At 38.7% G+C, this 17238-nt stretch overlaps 1 protein-coding gene across 6 annotated transcripts in view; it reads right to left on the bottom strand.

The window, feature by feature from the left end:
* The window catches only part of LOC102697389 (netrin-G2), a 69862-nt gene that overhangs the window by 24364 nt on the left and 28260 nt on the right, over positions 1–17238 (bottom strand). For 3 of the 6 annotated variants that reach the window (XM_015366941.2, XM_069183182.1, XM_015366940.2), the window contains exons 4-6: positions 10126–10301; positions 8794–8820; positions 8039–8104 (exon numbers count right to left, since the gene is read on the bottom strand). In XM_015366941.2, the coding sequence (XP_015222427.2) occupies positions 8039–8104; positions 8794–8820; positions 10126–10301 (269 nt within the window). The remainder of the gene's footprint in view (positions 1–8038; positions 8105–8793; positions 8821–10125; positions 10302–17238) is intronic. The other 3 variants (XM_015366945.2, XM_015366943.2, XM_015366942.2) reach the window with 1 other exon arrangement.

Raw genomic sequence — 17238 nt, 5'->3', positions numbered from 1 at the left:
TAGAGACAATATAGAAACATTAACCTGATCTGTCACTTCTTTCAACTGTTGCCTCAACATTTCCTGCTTATGGCTTCTATAAGAAAATTCTGAGTTTTAACTCATCCTATAATAATGAGAAATGCTCTCAGGAAGCTGGTCTGTGCAAAGGTAATGGTTTAATGACTGGGAACTCTGATTGTGACCTTACACCCAAATGTATGTGTGACACATGTCCGAGAAGCACAGTTGGCACAAAGGCTTCAGCCATGTTGCTGATAGAGTGGAAATTGTTGAGGTAGAATCAGAATATCTCATGGCTTCAAGCAGTCTGGCACGTTGATATTTTATTTAGATTCTTCTCTCAAGCAGAGCCTTATACTGCCTGTGGCAGTCCTCTGACAACAGTAAAATATGTTTCGCTCTTGGAAAACAAAGCACAGCCCCCTAGACTCATTACAATCTGCATTCTGTTGTTCTTTATCAATTGACACAGTAAAACCTCTCCATTTTTACTGTCATCTGTCCTTATTGTTTATCCTTGCAGAAGAAATACTATCAACTGTGTCAATAAAGAAGTCTTCCATTCTTGTAAATGCAGGCCTATACATTTTACATTTACAGTGCAATAAAGGTACTGTATAAACACACTGCTTAGTCGATCACAACAATCCTACAATCCTTTTTACAGATGACCCCCCTCCATTGAAAGAAGCCAGTTAACCCCTTACAGATGCCAAGTTCAAACCAAAAGGTCTTTTATGAATTAACTGCACTTGTTTTAGAAAACTTGTTAATATGCTGTAGACCTACATGAAAACTCCTGTTTATCAGGGAAAACAGTCATTTCACTCCACGAAATTCAGTCTGCAGGGAAGGGATCTATGTTTCATACAGCGAGAAGGTCCCACACAAGCCTGTTTGTTTTGTGATCAAATGTGGACATTCAAAATGACGATTTTGAATTGATCCCATCACGAAACCTTGAAGTTATTTGCCAACCTCTGCTGGGCGCTTTAGATTTTAAACTGCTTTCTGTCCTCAGGAGGAGAAAACAGTTCTTGCCGCTGTGCCTCGTAGTTTCATGACGCTTCCTAACAGGCAGAGCTGCTCCCAGCACTTTGGCGGGTAGGGAGTGGGATTCGCTGATGACAGACTGCGGGCTGCCGGTTGGAAGCGCGTGGATTTTTTTGGTGCATATTTCCAAAACCTCCCCCCTCAGCCATCTGCCACAGTGATCGCCAAGCTCAGAGCAGATCAGCTCTACAAATGCCAGCTCCGATAATCTGGATCAGATCAGGCTTTGAGCTATTCTTGTAGAACAGCGCTCGTAGGAAGAAATATATAGAAGGGGTCAGGGGATGAGGGGACTCTTTCCAAAGCTCTTCAGCGCTATGTTTTTTTTACCCAGGCGTTCCTGAAACACATAAAACTAAAATTGATGACAAACGTCTCGTGACGCCTGAATTAGAATTACAAGGGTTTGGACAAAATCGGTATTTTATTTCCCGTTTAGTGTGAAGAGCACAGAATTTGGTGATATCTGCACTTCCACTGAGCTGACTTCCATCAACAAGCGAAGCAGGTGTGAATTACAGAAACCACCCCTGCGCTCATCTAAAAAGATGACGCGGTGAATCAGAGAGGAGGAATTTATTTAATCGAAGTAGCAAAGTAGAACAAAATCCCTCATTAACATTTCCTAGTCACGCTGTTACATGAACAGGTGTGTAGTTAGTAAAAGAATCATAAGGTAAAATCATTTGGGAAATGCAGGATTGAGAAAAAATATATAACTAATTGGAAGTGTGTTGAAAAAGGATTCTTCGGAGTAACAGCAGGGAAAGTTGGTGGATCCTTGGGGAACGGCTGAGTTCAGCCTGGATGTGGCCTGAGCACAGATTGGCTTGACCTTAGAGAGCTGGTGAGTGGGAAGTGAGTGGAGCTGAAGTGTGGAGTGAGGCAGTGACAGCGGACAGCCTGTGACAGTTTGCTCTCCCGCCTCAGGGACAAGCCGCTTGCCTGGAGCTACAGTTTGCTCAGGGCAGAGGAGCATTCTGAGACCCTTCTGACAGAAACAGAGGGGACACGTGGGACTTCCTCAGGAGGAAGGAGCCTCAAGAGCAATTCCCAGAATGCTTTGGTGATTGTTTTTCAGTCTAACACTCATTCAAGCCCTTCCTGAAGGACTTTTTGTGCTTGTTTGATTTTTGTTTTCCCTGTATCTCACAGGCGACAGGGAAGATTTCATTTTTCCAGAACCAGGAAAAAATGTAGTTTACAATTTTGCATTACTGCGGTTGAATTTGCCATGAAAAGGGCATAGAAAAACCTGTTCATTTTTCATGTTCATGATTTTATTGCTTTACATTATTGATTGCGTTGCGACACAAATGGCTTATGAGGTTTCAAGTGCTGCACTGGAAAGTCTTAAGGAAAGCCTTGACTTTGTGGAGGACAGTGTTTTTTTATGCCGTTTGTTTTGCTTTTTCAGAATCCTGAGTGCAAGGCATCCCTGCAGATAAGAAATATAAAGAAACATATTATAAAACTATGTTATATATGGCAGAATCAATAAAGGAACTGAAAAATTCGAATGAACTATATGTGAACAGGCTGACACAGTGCCGTAGTGGTTAGCGTTGCTGCCTCACAGCTCTGGGCCACTGGGTTCAATTCCTGTGGTGCTGTCTGTGGCGAGTTTGCATGTTTTCCCCATGTTTGTGTTTCGTCCCACAGTCCAAAGACATACTGGGAAAACTGGCCTTGATGTGGGTGTGTGTGTCTGTCTGCACTGAAAAGGACTGGAGTGTTTGATGTATAAATACAAAATATTATTTTTTTTTCATTATAACACTTTTTAGAGTTCATCTCCATATATGTTTATGAGTATTTTTTTAGGATTAAAATCTATATAATATAGGTGGCATGGTGATGTAATGGTTAGATTTTAGTACCTCGCATCCCTTTGTCCTGGGATCAGTTCCAACCTTCAGTGTAGAGTTTGTGTGATTGTGTGGATCTTTCCTCTGGGTAACTGGTCTCCTCCCACCTACCAGAAACGTGCTAGGTGAATTAAACAGTGTCTCTATACATAGTCCCTGTGCTTGTGTGCATGCCCTGTGATGAACTACCATCCTGGCCAGTATGTACTCCTGCTTTGAGCCTTGTGTTTCCAGGATAGACTCTGTGTTCTCACAACGCCTAGTTAAAATAAGCCATGGATACTGGTTAGAAAATACTGTCACAATATGTTTCTTCATATTTCTTTTTCACAGGGGCAGGGAAGCTAGGCCTACCTTATTCATTGCACTTTGCTGTGATTACAAATAAGAGCATTTGATGATTTAACTTTATTTAATAGAAAATGAATAAAAGAGGATTAACTAATGAAGCAACCAAATACTATGAATGTGATGTTATGAACCAAGGTCATGCAGCTCATCAGAATTAAGCTGTCCTGCTTCTACTAACCCTCTACTGGTATTGACAAATAACAGTGAACAGGAGAATCACTGAGAATCAAGTGGATGATGTCACGGAGATACGGGGTGTTCGGCAGGGCTCTCAATACAGAGCGACGTGTTGCCGCGGTAACCACAGCTGAGCCCAGTTTAAGAGCTAATGAGTCTCAGCTGGAGGAACGCTCGGAGTACAAGCCGAACAGTTCCCAGGGAGGGCGATTAAGCCAAGACCTTTAGGCGAGAGAGGAAGTGATAGATCAGCTCTTCGGTATGCGGAGGTTCGGCTATGAGAGAGCTGGGCCGAAGCAGGATAGTGGTGGGTGTGAGGCGCCGAGTTACGTGCGGGCGCTGTAAGGAGAGAGTGTCTGCCATTTGAGTGCAAAAGAGAAGAGACTAGTGGCTACAGTAACTCCCCACAAGGGGAAGAATATGACCGACAGTCTCGGAGGAGACTGTAACCCCGATAAGGGGCATAGAGAGTGAGTGACACTTCTAGAGAACTGGGTATAACTGTGAAGCTTTAATCCCGGAAGGGACAGTGAGGAACGACAATATGTGGCGCCACCTGTCCTTGCTGCCCTGTTGAGGGTGGCTGAGAACATCACCACTCTCGGAGGAGACCAAGTGCAAAAGTGTGCCAATGGTGGCTGCCACAAAGCCCCGTGGTGTCACAGTGTATAATTACAAAAACCTAGTCACTTTGGCATTAGTAATGGAAAAAAGAAAAAACAGCACCAAAGCATAAAATAAATAAGCCGTATTTGCAGTACAAACATCGTTTGTTTTCATATTACCATTATAACACGGGATGATTCAACACTGTCTCAGTTCTAATTTAATTACAGTGTTAAGTTTAAATGAGAAGTTTGTGTCATTCTGTTTCAGTGCAGTTGTAAAATCCTGTCCTCCCTCAGAGTGTTACTGTGAACCCGGCGCCATACAGTCACCCAAACAGAGGAGCAATGTAAAGCTATTCTCGTTTCTTCTGTCCAAGGTTTAGCTCTCAGCTCCACAATGGCAGCTGCTGCAATGCCGATAGAAAATTCCATCTACAAACCAGACTCACTAATTATAAACACTGGCCAAATGGTTGCTCGTGGACTGAGGTACTGCCTGTCATTTTGGATTGGAGACAATCAGATCAACAGCAGTGTTATTTGGCTAAAAAAAAAAGAGATTAGCAATTGACCACTCTCTTCCTCTGACACTCCTACCCAGATTTTTCAATGCTTTCGCAAATGAGGGAATGAATTTAAACGCCTGTTCCCAGAGTCTAGGAGACCCACAATGTGTTCTTTAGCCAAGAACAGATCATCCAAAGAAACAGCTGCTCATGATGATGCCATCTGCAACACACTTAGTTAACACAGAGGTGACTGAGTAATAGCAGGAAAATATTCCCTTTGTCATTCTCAGGAACTAAGAAGCATTAAGAAGGATGAGGGAACCTTATTACCTGCTCTAAACTCTTCTCATTCACACTAAAAGGGTTCTGTGTTAACAGACTGCACACAGAGTCAGTATGTGACCATATATGTGACTATACATGTGACCATACGTGGGACCTTGTCTGTGTAAATGTGAAAAGATGGCATTTGGAATCAAAATATGGATTGCAAGATATCTGCCTCTGTTATTGAAGTTCTGTCCTGTAGCTCTGAGATTGATATTAATCGTGTATGTCATAAGAACAAAAAAGGAGCTTCTGACTGTCGCGAAATATTTCAAAGTTGATTAATAATCTGTTCTTTGAATACTACTACTACTGCTTTTAGTACGCCTAGTATTCTATGATTAAGTGTTTCGAAGTGCATGGGTGTATAAGATATTGATGTGATTTTTAGGTATTGCAAAATATTGATGTGGGTCTCACTCTCAAAGAAATTTGTAAAGCTTTTAGCAGATGTCTGTTGCATTGAAGGGCAGTATCTAGAATACCAAGCTAAGAAATTTGTAAAGCTTTAGCTTGGTATTCTAGGTACTGCCCTTCAATGCAACAAACATCTGCTAAAAGCTAATAAATGTATTGCATGGTTTTCATAGACTAGTTGTTAATACGTTATAAATAAGTAGTTATTTTTTGTAGGAGACTACACACTGGATTAAGTGTCAGCGCAGAGCTATTGTCTCTGCAAACAGCTTGATCCTCTTATTTCTGACAATACCGGTATATTAATCTGAACATACCAGCACGGGTGTTCACATTTTGCCTTCGTTCAAACAACATATATTGTCTTCATAAATGCACTATAGGTTGGTAATGGGACTACGAAGATTAAAAGATTAAATCCCAAAAAGTGGGGATAGAAAAAAGGCAGGCATGCTCCTTGTCATGGGTTTAAAAAGAAACTTCAGAAAGAAAAGAATAGGAGCACTTTAAGTGCCTTCTTGTCATCATGAAGTTTTAAACAGCAGGCAGTCCATCAAAGTGTGAATGGATTTCTGGAGCCTAGTTTCGCAGGGCAGCATGACTTCATTTGTAGTGACTCTCTTGATAAACTGGGGCTCTGTTGGCTAAGAATGAAAACTCCTAGCAAACACATGGCTTGCTAATACTTTGCTGTCACTCAGCTCCCTGCCGTTGTCCTGTACATACATTCTGAAAGCATTCTGAGGGTTCTGGACCAGTACTGTGGAAATAAAGTAAGAACTAACAGAGTCAACAAAACATAGGTGTGCATTTTTTTATTATTTCACCGCAAGTGTGGCTACACAATTAAAGGGTGATAATAAGGAATTGTTTAGCTTTTTCTTTTTTTCTGAAGTGCTTATTTCACTTGAATAATGTACCATAAATTGGTTTAATCTCAAGTGATAATAGCAATGAATGTCAATTTAATGAAAGAATTGATCAGACACAAACAGAGGCTAGATTATTTACCACATCCAGTAGCAGAAGCCATGAAATATTCTGTTTCTATTAACTGATTTAATTTAATTTCATTTATACTTGTTTCCTATCCTATAATGTCTGCATTGTTTTACCTTAGATTGCTATTAGCAATCAGATTAGTTTTTAGATTATGACAATTTAATTGCCCAAGCACAAACTGTTTCTACCTGAGTTTTTAAATTGAATTAAAGCAACTCAAATGGGGAAGCGTTTTACTGTTGCACCATATGCTTCAATAAGAAAGTGTCACACTACATTCCTTCCCTTGTATCTTTATGTGGAAGCAATCTTTAAATAGAAAATGTAGCTTCAAAATTTAATTAACATGAGTTACCTAACCAGGTAGAATGACATAAGAAGTAAACAAAGTACATATGTGTAAATAATTTAAAATTAAAAGACAAAACATAGGTTATTGAAGCCTCTCCCTAACTGTGTTTCATATAGGCCTTTGTTGCTGAGCATTTAATCTTTTCTTGTTAGTGTCTGTCCTGTCTTTTTCACCAGTTAATAAAGAAATGCTAATGTATTTAAAAAATGGTCTAGAGTTTTACTGTGCCTATCACAGCAATAAATACAAGAACTAATACTGTTAACTACAAAAACAAGTGTTCCCAAGGTGCTCAATTACTATACTGCTTACACAGAAGCACATTAATACACCCAAATCAGAAGGACACCCCCAGATACAGTAAGAACAGATATGCAGACATACAGTAAGCTTGTGTCATCCTGCTCATGTTTATGGTTTTTGATGGAAAAACCTTGCAATGGTACAACACAAGTAGCAAAACACGAAGGTAAGCAAACTAATTGCTGCTTACAGATTAATATTCTGTTTGGCATACTTATTCAGTCGGCTATTACGTCTGCTAGGACTAGTGGAAATACATTTTTTAGAGAAATATACTTTTATTTTGAGTGTGCAATTCAAAGCATGACCTTTGAAGAGTTAAAAAAACCTTTGAGTAGACTAATAAGCGAGACAGATGCACAGCAGATAAAGCTCTCTTTCTTTGTTGCTATTGTCAATTGTAGCAATTTTTGTTTCTAGCGAGTAATAATGTTGTTTAAGATTTATAGCTTATAGGAAGCCACCAAGCATGAACAGTTTATGAAAAACAAATGACTAAATAGCAGTAATCCTTTAATAACTTAACTTGACTTCATAATACAATTTTATTTATGAGCTCCTTCTGACAGAGTCTTCACACTGAATTTACTGTATATCCAACAGAGTTTCTAACCCGTTTGGGATAGTCCATTAGTAAACCATTTTACTCAAGAAAGTGCATTAAAAAGACGGTCTTTTAAACTACAGAAAATCAACATCTTCTACTAGAGACTGAAACCAAATACAGTACGTTTACTAGTAAAATAAATGACTGTAAAACGTCATGGGATTGTAGTGGTTATAAACTTCTTTTATCTTTAGTACCCCTGCTGTTCATGTTTTTATGGATAATTATTCTCTCCAGTTAATAATTTTTCCCCAGCTTACATGTAGTGTACAAATGCCCCAAAGTGCACTCTTAGTTTGCTTAAAAGTTTGTTATAAAGATGGCATTTCCTCTCTAGAACGATCAAATAGCTTGGGGACAGCAGAAGACGGAAGCTGATAACCATAAACCTCTAACTCTCCGGTCACGCAAACTACAGCACTAGATCTGCCTGACAGCTGACATGTTGGTTGGAGTCCCACCTGGCTGAATGGTTATAATTGGAGTTGTGGTGGCTGTCACCGTGGTAACCTGCACCGGCTCATCAACTACCAGTTCAAAGAGAAGACAAATATTGGAATGTGAGACAAGAAAATGGGAAAAAATATCAGTAAATCAAATATCAAGAAGAAGCTGAATCAGAGGGAATGTGAATCTAGCTATTTGTGATTTCATTACTGTTTTCAAATCCCCACAATCCTACTACTATGGTACCCCACAAGGCCTGTAACTATTAACCACAGGGAGTTTGCCACATAAATATATAGTCATACATCAGAAGACCATGAAAACCTGTTACCTACGCAATAAAAATAACATTTCAATGACTAGATTCATTTTAATGGCTCCAAAAGTGACAGAATTGATCCCAACAGAAAACCTATCAAACTCAGGTACTCGTTTAGATCTGTCGTCAGGCCTGTGTGACAGTCCTGTCGACGGCAACAACTCGCCACAAATCTATATTACAACACACTTCGTCTTCGAAAAAAATATTCAAGTCCCCTCCCCTTCTCTCTACGACATCATGACAACTTAAGAAAAAACTGTGGAAAAATTTTCACATGAGAGTTTAATGTTCAGAAATGTCACAGCAACAGAAAGACTTGCCATTAGTAAAAATAAGCAACAAAAACGGCAACAAAACGAAAACATGTGTGACACACAATCATGCATGATGGATTTCACGATAGATCTTCTTATGTTCTGTTCGACAGAGTTTTAGTGTATTACTTACTGCCCATGGCAGACCCAGAAGCTGCACCTGGAAGAACAAAAAAGTATAATTAAAAATAAATATTTAAATATACCTGTCTTTATTTATATCACTAAAATATATTAACACATTATTATTGGTGAGTGCAGGTTCAGTTGTACCAATTGAGCCTCCTTCTACTTTTTAATGTTCTGAAAATATTTATGTCCCCCGATATTGAAAAGACAGAGCAAACAGCTTGTTTTTATATATGAAGCTGACAGCTCTGTCAGAGACTGAAAAAGCTTTCTCTTCCCTGTACGCAGGTACCTGTCCCAGATTTTTTTATTTTATCACCATGGTATCCTTTTAAGGGACTTTCCCTTCTAACTTGTAGAAGAAGAAAAATCTTTTCAAGTTGCCGTCCTCTGTGTTCCTTTGGTGCTTTAAGCAAGAGAGTGAGTGCAAGCTGTTTCACTGGGATTCAGTTTCAGACCTTTGCTGAGACTTCAAGAAGTATTAACAGGAGACAATGTGTTGGAGTCTAATTTAACACTAACATTATGTGAATACAAACTCATTTTTTCTTAATTCAATTTTTATTGCACTATTATTATGATACTTTATTCTGTAACTTTTAATTTTGTGATTTTTATTTTTATTTTCACCCGGTGAGCTCTCAGAAAAGACATTTCATTGCCAGCAATTACTGCTGCATGCTGTATTATAGTGCATTTGATAAATAAACTTTGATTGATTGATTGATTGAGTTATCTGTGGTATTTAATTATAACATGGATAAGCAAAATGAACATATCTGCAGCTTTCTTGCCTGCTGTGCTATTTCTGACATTATACAATTAACAACAGTATGATGATGATCTATCATCATTATAATTCCATCCCATATGTCACAATCATTGTACAAAAAATATTTTCTGGATTGTGTTAGTGAGACAAAATCATTTATTACAATTATAGATCAGCTGAGCCATACAAATCATTACAAGCATGGAAGAATAAATGAAGTTGTAAACTGACGGAAGAAAATCATTTTGATGTGCCTAAGTGGGTCACAGAGGAGTCTGAAGCCAAAACTAATCTTAACCGGTAGCTTGGGTTATAATAGGAAAAAGCAGAGATCCAGGTATGCAGCAGTTCCATTAATTCCTCTTTTGGAGGGAAACTTTGCATGCACAAATAAGCTCAAAGCTTAGACATATCTATTAACGCCACATTTCAGTTAATTGCAAACCGTTCGAGCTCACCACAGGACAGTATGCTTCACTATGGCCGCGGACATGCTACTAATATTTTTCACCCAAGACTTGTGTGCCATGGCCCTGTAGGAACAAAAAGCACGGACATGCTTACAGGTGTTGGGCGATCCATGGGGTGTGGGCAGATAGGAGCCCGGCCTCCATGACTTGGCGCGGAAGTTCTTCTTGCATCGTCCGCAGTCCTGGCCAGTGGTGTTGTGCTCACACTCGCACTGCAGGGTGCCGTCCTCGGACGGCCCACACTGGCTGGCGTGGAGGTTGCACTTACACCTGCAGGGCGGGTAAAGGCAGAGGACCTGGTCAACAAAACGCTGCTGAAATGTCTGAACGCCCTGTGCTATGATAATCATCATCCTCATCATCATCATCGCTGGAAATGAAAACAATGCACAGAGAATTAGTGTCAAAATGGGAACATTAAATACAGGGTGTATCAGTCAATTATCACCCATTCAAATTTCTTCGTTTTCCAGTTTACAGAAGGTACCATATTTTAATTTTTTTTATCGTTTCCTAAGAAAGGATCAGGTCAAGGCAAGCCCAGTGTGACCAGTGGAGAGCTTATGTCGGCAAAGGCAGACATGTACTGTACTTTGCTCTTAATGAGAAACAACAGAAGTCCCTCAGTTTTGACATCGGTCACCTGCTCTTCAGTGTGTTGCATTATGTGATGTGCTAAACAAGTGTCTCAGCCAATTCTGCCTTGACAGCACTCAGCTTTGGACTGAATCAGAGAAATTCCGCTAAGTGCATGGGAGAATCTTAGGGTTTTCTCTAACTCCACCATGCAGCGATGTGAGCTTTTTTGTTGTTTTTGGGATGATATTGTGCTCTGATTATCAAACGGTAAAAGCATTTCCAAAATGTACTCTATTTAAAGACATTTAAAGTGTTGTCATGGCAACACTTTCACTTAGATGGAAAAAAAAAGCTGTAGTGATAGAATGATTGAATTTTAATAGTTTGGAGAGTAAAATAACCAATATACATAACAAACCCTTGGCAAGCCGAAAAACACCATTAATTAGAAACTAAACCCCACTAGAAACAAATCTGTTGACAGGAAGGAACACTTCCAGCTCATGTATTCAATTTGGCAAGACTGCAGCATTCTTCCAACTTGATTTTGGAGCTTCGATACCAAAATGAAAATACATATTGCAAAGTTGTCTGAGAAGGTGCTGTACTGTGGTTTATATCTTATGTCATGGAACGTCAGTTACAGTTACCTACATTTTTTGAATTCTGAAAGTGCAGTATCCATATATGCACACATGCACAGACCTATGGAGCTGGTTAATCCTTTGTCAGCAGAGACATCTGGAATTATCTAGGGATGTAAAGAGAGCACTTTGACTGCTCAGTTAAGTGTACCAGGAAGGAAATGGAACGAGACTCCATAACACAAAAGACCTGGAGCATGCTACCTGTATGTCCTTCATAGGAAAAACTAAAGAGCACCTACAGTAGGTTTTGCTTCATGCCGTTTGCCCTTGATGGTATACTTCGCCATTCACTGACAGTCCAACACTTGCTGTATCATCTTTAATTGTGACTGAGAAAATTCTGTAAGTTTGGAGACTAGGTATCTCTTTATTTTATAGTGCCATAGCACCACTGTAATTACTATGTAATAATATTCTACTGTAGCTGTAGTTTCTTAAACGATAATGTGGTTAGAAAATGGGTGGATAGCTACTGGACTTTGAAAGCCTTGTTTCATTTGAACTGGGTAAGAATTTACAAGCATACCTCACATTGCTTGAAAACGGTGTACCACAGTAAAAATACTCCTTTCGTTGAATTAATTGACTTTCAAGAAACAATGATATGCAAATGACAAAGCTATGCCTTCAAAGCGAAAGTGATATTGTTGTAAGCACAAAGTAACAAAAAAAAACATCCTCAGAATTATTTACCTAAATGGTTAGAAACAAATTAACAGGAGGATATGGCTGAAAGCGTCCATATGAAAATGATGATATCTCTAATGCATGGTTCCCATGACTTTTAAATCATAACCTTTACAGATGAGTGAATGAATTCCAATGCATTTTGTTCCGCTGGAGTGAACAGCTATCCATTTGCATTAAATATTCAAAGGGAGAACCTATGCTACTTCAGAAAAGCCGGCCTGTCTACATAGGGATTTAGTGCAGTTACTATAGTTTTTCATCTTAATATCTGTATTTGTACCATTAAAAGGCCTTGAAAAGACCTGAAAAAAAGTTCAGTTGATTGTTTCTTATAAATCCTGGAAATCAAAACGTACGTTTTCTTATTGTCTTTGCAGGATCCCACATAAGAACATTTCTAGAACATTGTTAGATTTTTAAAAACCTTTGTACATGTTTTGGATGCATGTAGTATAGTTCTTCCACCCAAAACACATCAAATAGCTTTTTAAAACACAGATTTTATATGTAAGTTACTGAAATAATATCTGATATGTCCAAGACACAGACATTATATAATTGGATATGAAATATATATGGGAATACAAATAGGCTGAGGATTGTGAAAACAATAAATCATTACATCATTTTTTAAAGTTAAAATTGTATGTTCATTGCACAGGAAGTTTTAATTGCACCTCTCCCCTGATGCTGAGCAAGCAAGTCAACACACCAAGTTGCGTGTTTTAATTTAATTAACTTGAGTTTCAGAAGCTTATATATATAGCTAAATATAGAGTATACAGCTAGATTTGTTCTGCTTTTGGAAAATCCTCAATTCTGGAGGCTCTTTGAAGCTCTCTCAACAGTGAAACACAGATATCCAGAAAAAATATAGCATGGCACAGTGCCACCTACACCACAGTTCTGTTTGCTGCATGAAAGAGCTCTCATTCCTCAGTGTCTATAAGCATTCGAGTTCCGCCAAATACCATGACTCTGTCTACAAGCAGAAATTTATCACACCTCACCACGTAAATCGGACACCTTTTATGCAGCATGTACTGTAAGGTTTGGTGGCTTTTATCAAGCAACAGAAGAGCAAAACCAAATGCATCTTACATAAAGTGCCTTACTTTGATGTAATACTGGATTAACCCCCAAATTCTCATCTTGTCCTGCTCGTATATGTTACATGCTTAGCCATCAAAAAACCCAGGGCACTTTGTCCATCTGTTTCAAACTCGTGAGCCTTTTAAAAGCTGTTTACGTCTGTATGCTGCTGGGGACAGTCTGCTTAGGAATGTTTGCTTCCTGCTACTATCCCCTGGCACAAATAATGTATGAATGCAATCCACATTAATGTTTAAGAAGTCTGCAAGTATTAGCAAGTCATCAATTGAAAAAAATGCTACATGTGTTAATGCAGCGCTTAATGCAGCCAGAATTCTGTGGGTCTTGATTTAATGAGGATCTTGAAATACAAAGAGAAAGCATTGCATTGATTCAAGCACCTTCAATATCTACCAATACAACATGTAGAGGTTTGTAAATTCCTATGTATTGTTATTGCCATGAACATTTCCAGTTATGAATGGATGAAATTTAAAGATGCACGCTTATAAACCAAGAAAAAAACTAAGGGAATAATCATTTAGTTTAAAGGGAAATTTAAACTCAGCTCTACCACACCTGGTGCCCTCCCATGGGGATGAATAAGGCTTGTCTAAGGATAGTCATTATATATTGCAAACCACTCACCACTACAGAAACAAATGTTGTGCAACATGTATTAATAGTCTAAGGTAAGGTAATGATTGTATGATGGAAAAACCTTTCTTTTCTGCTGTGGATTAAAGTTGAATGGCACACCTTTGGCAGTGTAGGTTAATTTCTAAAAGTAACTTTTCTCACTGTGGTAGTCTGTAAACGCATAGTAGATGTCATGAAATCTCAGGAACCACGGGAATGGGAATTTGCGATCACACATTTAAATGCTATTTTCAGCCTTGTCCCTGAAGCTCAAGGGCTCATGCAAAAAAAAAAACGACTATTGAGCCAAATGACAGTCCAGCCCTGTGTCTGTGGAGGGCACTGTCCTGCAGTTTCAGTAAAACAAAAAAAAGAGAGCTGTTTCTTGCTTTGAAGCCAAAACCATGCTGCTATGCTGGGAGCAGACCCTGACCAACATTGTGTGCAATCTGGAATGGAAGAGCAAAGCCCATAAGGTCTGCTTTTGGCCCACAGTTGGTGTGAAAACGGAGGGCAGGGGAACGCTCCTAATGTGTAATCCACTATTTAGACCGATAAAGGCCTTCGTGGAAGTAAAAGGAACATATTGCTATTCTGGAAGCAGTCCAATGACAGGCTGAAAAAACTGAATGTTTTAGTCTTGAAAAAAGAAGGCTATGTTGAGATCTGATTCAACTATCCAAAATCTCTCAAAGGCATCCCAATGGACATCTTCACAATCAACAGGCATGACAATACAGGCATGGCATAGTTCAGATCCGAGATCAGGACGCAGTTTGCTACACAAATGGTTGTGGGAGGCTGGATCATGCTACCCGACCATGTTGTTCAAGTTAACCTGGCTTCTTTCAAGACGTGGATGAATGAGATCCTCTGATTTCACTTTATCTGCTGAGCATCATGCCATAGAGTACAAGACCGCTTCTCTTTCTTCTGAACAGGACACCAGCCCAAAGCCACAAAGTGAAGAACGATTAAGTATAGTCAATTAAACATAGCCAAGAACTTAAGCTTTTCATTCATAACAGGATAAAATGGAAGCAGAGTACAAAGTATTAGCAAAGAAACCAGACTTACATTTCATTACAATCAGTTTATGGCTACTTTATGTTAACATATACTGCAGTGCATATTTACCTTTCAGATCCAGATCTTTTTAACAGGGAAATGGGACATAACTTGGAAAATAACAAAATGCAACTATTTCAACAAGGAAACAAAATTTTATTCCTCCTAGTTTTCCCATGCCCAGAGGAGTTGGGCAGCCAGTTGACCTTGGACCCCTAGAGGCTTTTTTCAACTTACAGAGGAGTTTTAACTCCAACACTAATCACCTTACTGCTCAGTTGAACTACAGCTTTACCATGATCTGATCAAGCCATTTTTGTTTGATAAAAATAAAGTTTTTACAAAAAATGGTAATCATGAAAATGAGGTAGTCAAATTGAATATAACTGCAGCCAAGCTAAATCTTCATAAACTGGCAGCACCAAAGTATAAATCTGAGTTATTTTTAATAAGTGTAATGTGTTTCAAAGTGACCACTCGTGCATACCGTAGCTATTGCTCTGTGGGATAAAGTTTTTTTAAAAGTATACTGTAACAGTGTAAAAAATGTTTGGTCTTCTCATCTTCTTTAAACGGTAATCAAAGAAACTAGTGCAAAAATGTGCTGATGTATCTGATGTATGAGGGTGGCTTTAATCGGCGCAAGTAAAGGCATTATTCTTACTTTTTTAAATTCAAATTTAATTTGCCTTTGGTCTGTACTTTGGTTGGCCTTTTAACAAACTTATATATCACAGTCGACACCAAATTGTAGTCTAAGAAATGCTTTTGTCTTTTTTTGCCCTCTTTTAGCTGTGGGTCCTAATGAGCTCATGTGGGTCCAACCACAACTGTTATCTAGCTGGTGACAGTATGTGGGGGATTACAAACAACCTTGAGACACATGGTGGAGGTTTACTTCTGTGAATAATTTACAGGGTATAGAAAAAAGCATCTTCATTACTTGGTACAAGAGAATTAGAGTTTTCTTTTTTACATGGGAGTTTCAAATGCAAGCAGCAGAACATGACAAGGACAGATTTCTTGTAGGAGCTGTTTTGTCACATTCAAACCCAAGCAGCAAATTCTGTCTCTACCCTTACAGCAAATATCAGTGACAAAAAAAAGAAGGTGCTTTTGACTTTTTGTAGAAATTTCAATAAACCCTTTCAGGATCTTAATGGCCACAATGAAGTGCATATTCATCATGTTCTTATCCTTATACTTCCAGGTCTTCCAAACACAATGAGCCAGAAGGGCTCAGGGCAAAGGCAGTTAGAATGTTAGACGTTCCTACCATCAATCTGTATAATGGAAGCTTAAATAATGAGAGTTGCATTTAAGAAACGTTTTTGAACACCCAAATCAGAGTGTAAGACCATCCTGTTAGAAAAGTAATTAGAATAACTGGAGTAAACTCCTAAAAAGGTACTAATGATTATTTTGCTCACACTTTTTATACTTGGGTATGATTCAGGTTGCCCATCTCTAGTGACTGATATACACATTAAATATCTTCTGTCTCTTTTTACATCATTTCAATATTGCTATAGAGAAATCAGACATTGATCAGAAGGTTTATATATGGCAATGCGTTATAGATAACTCTTGTTCACTGTCACATCTAGCTACCTGTTTGCCTTCCACTGTCAGTTTTATCCCTGTTTAAATAGAAAGTTCATGCTGTTGCAGCAGAAATTGGCAATTCTATTCATTTTTTATCAAGTGGGGCTCTCAAGACAACATTTTATACACTCCACACTCCAACAGTCATGGGAGACCAAGATGATAATTTAAGAAGCATGTTTTCAGCATGGTGCCACATTTTAGAAGAAAGGAATCCTTCCACAACACTGGAATGAGTAGCACCTTTGGAAAAGTGAACAGAACTTTCACACCCTCTGTTGCAACAACTACTGAAGTGCTAATACTGCAAATTCAGCTCACACCCCCTCCATATGCTACGTTTAGGAAGTGACAATATTTACACACAGCAGGATTCTTTGTTTTAGTGTACATGCTGACTAAGGTGAGCTTTCTCTGATGTTGCAGAGATGGAAATGAATTTTCCTAATTAGGTGCTTCCTAGCCTTTTCTGTTGGAGACCTTCTCTGGCCCTCTGTGACAGCTAGTATTCCCACAGTGCGCAGCAGAGAAATTAACTTTGCATCATTCTGCATTACTGTTTCACAGCATTTGCATACTATAGATAAAAACCTCTGTTATTTTCTAGTCCACGTTTAGTACTTTCAGATCACTGTAGAACCCCACCATTGGCGATCTAGCAATTCATTGTTTTTTCTGCTCTCTTTACTAGATCACTATACATAAAGATGATTATATAAAATGCTGTGTAGGAATGCTAGAAATTCATCATGCTCTGTAAAAAAGTTACTTTTTAAAATCTACATTAAAATGTTTGAATAGAGGCAGGCGATAACCTATTTCTTCTGATTACTGAGCTGTGGAATAGGTATACATTCACGTATTGAATCAGAGGCTGTCCAAAAACA

Source organism: Lepisosteus oculatus, chromosome 24 (assembly GCF_040954835.1).
Source record: "Lepisosteus oculatus isolate fLepOcu1 chromosome 24, fLepOcu1.hap2, whole genome shotgun sequence".
In the NCBI taxonomy this organism is placed as follows: domain Eukaryota; kingdom Metazoa; phylum Chordata; class Actinopteri; order Semionotiformes; family Lepisosteidae; genus Lepisosteus; species Lepisosteus oculatus.
The sequence above is the reverse complement of the archived record's forward strand: the minus strand, read 5'-3'. Positions and strand labels throughout refer to the sequence as shown.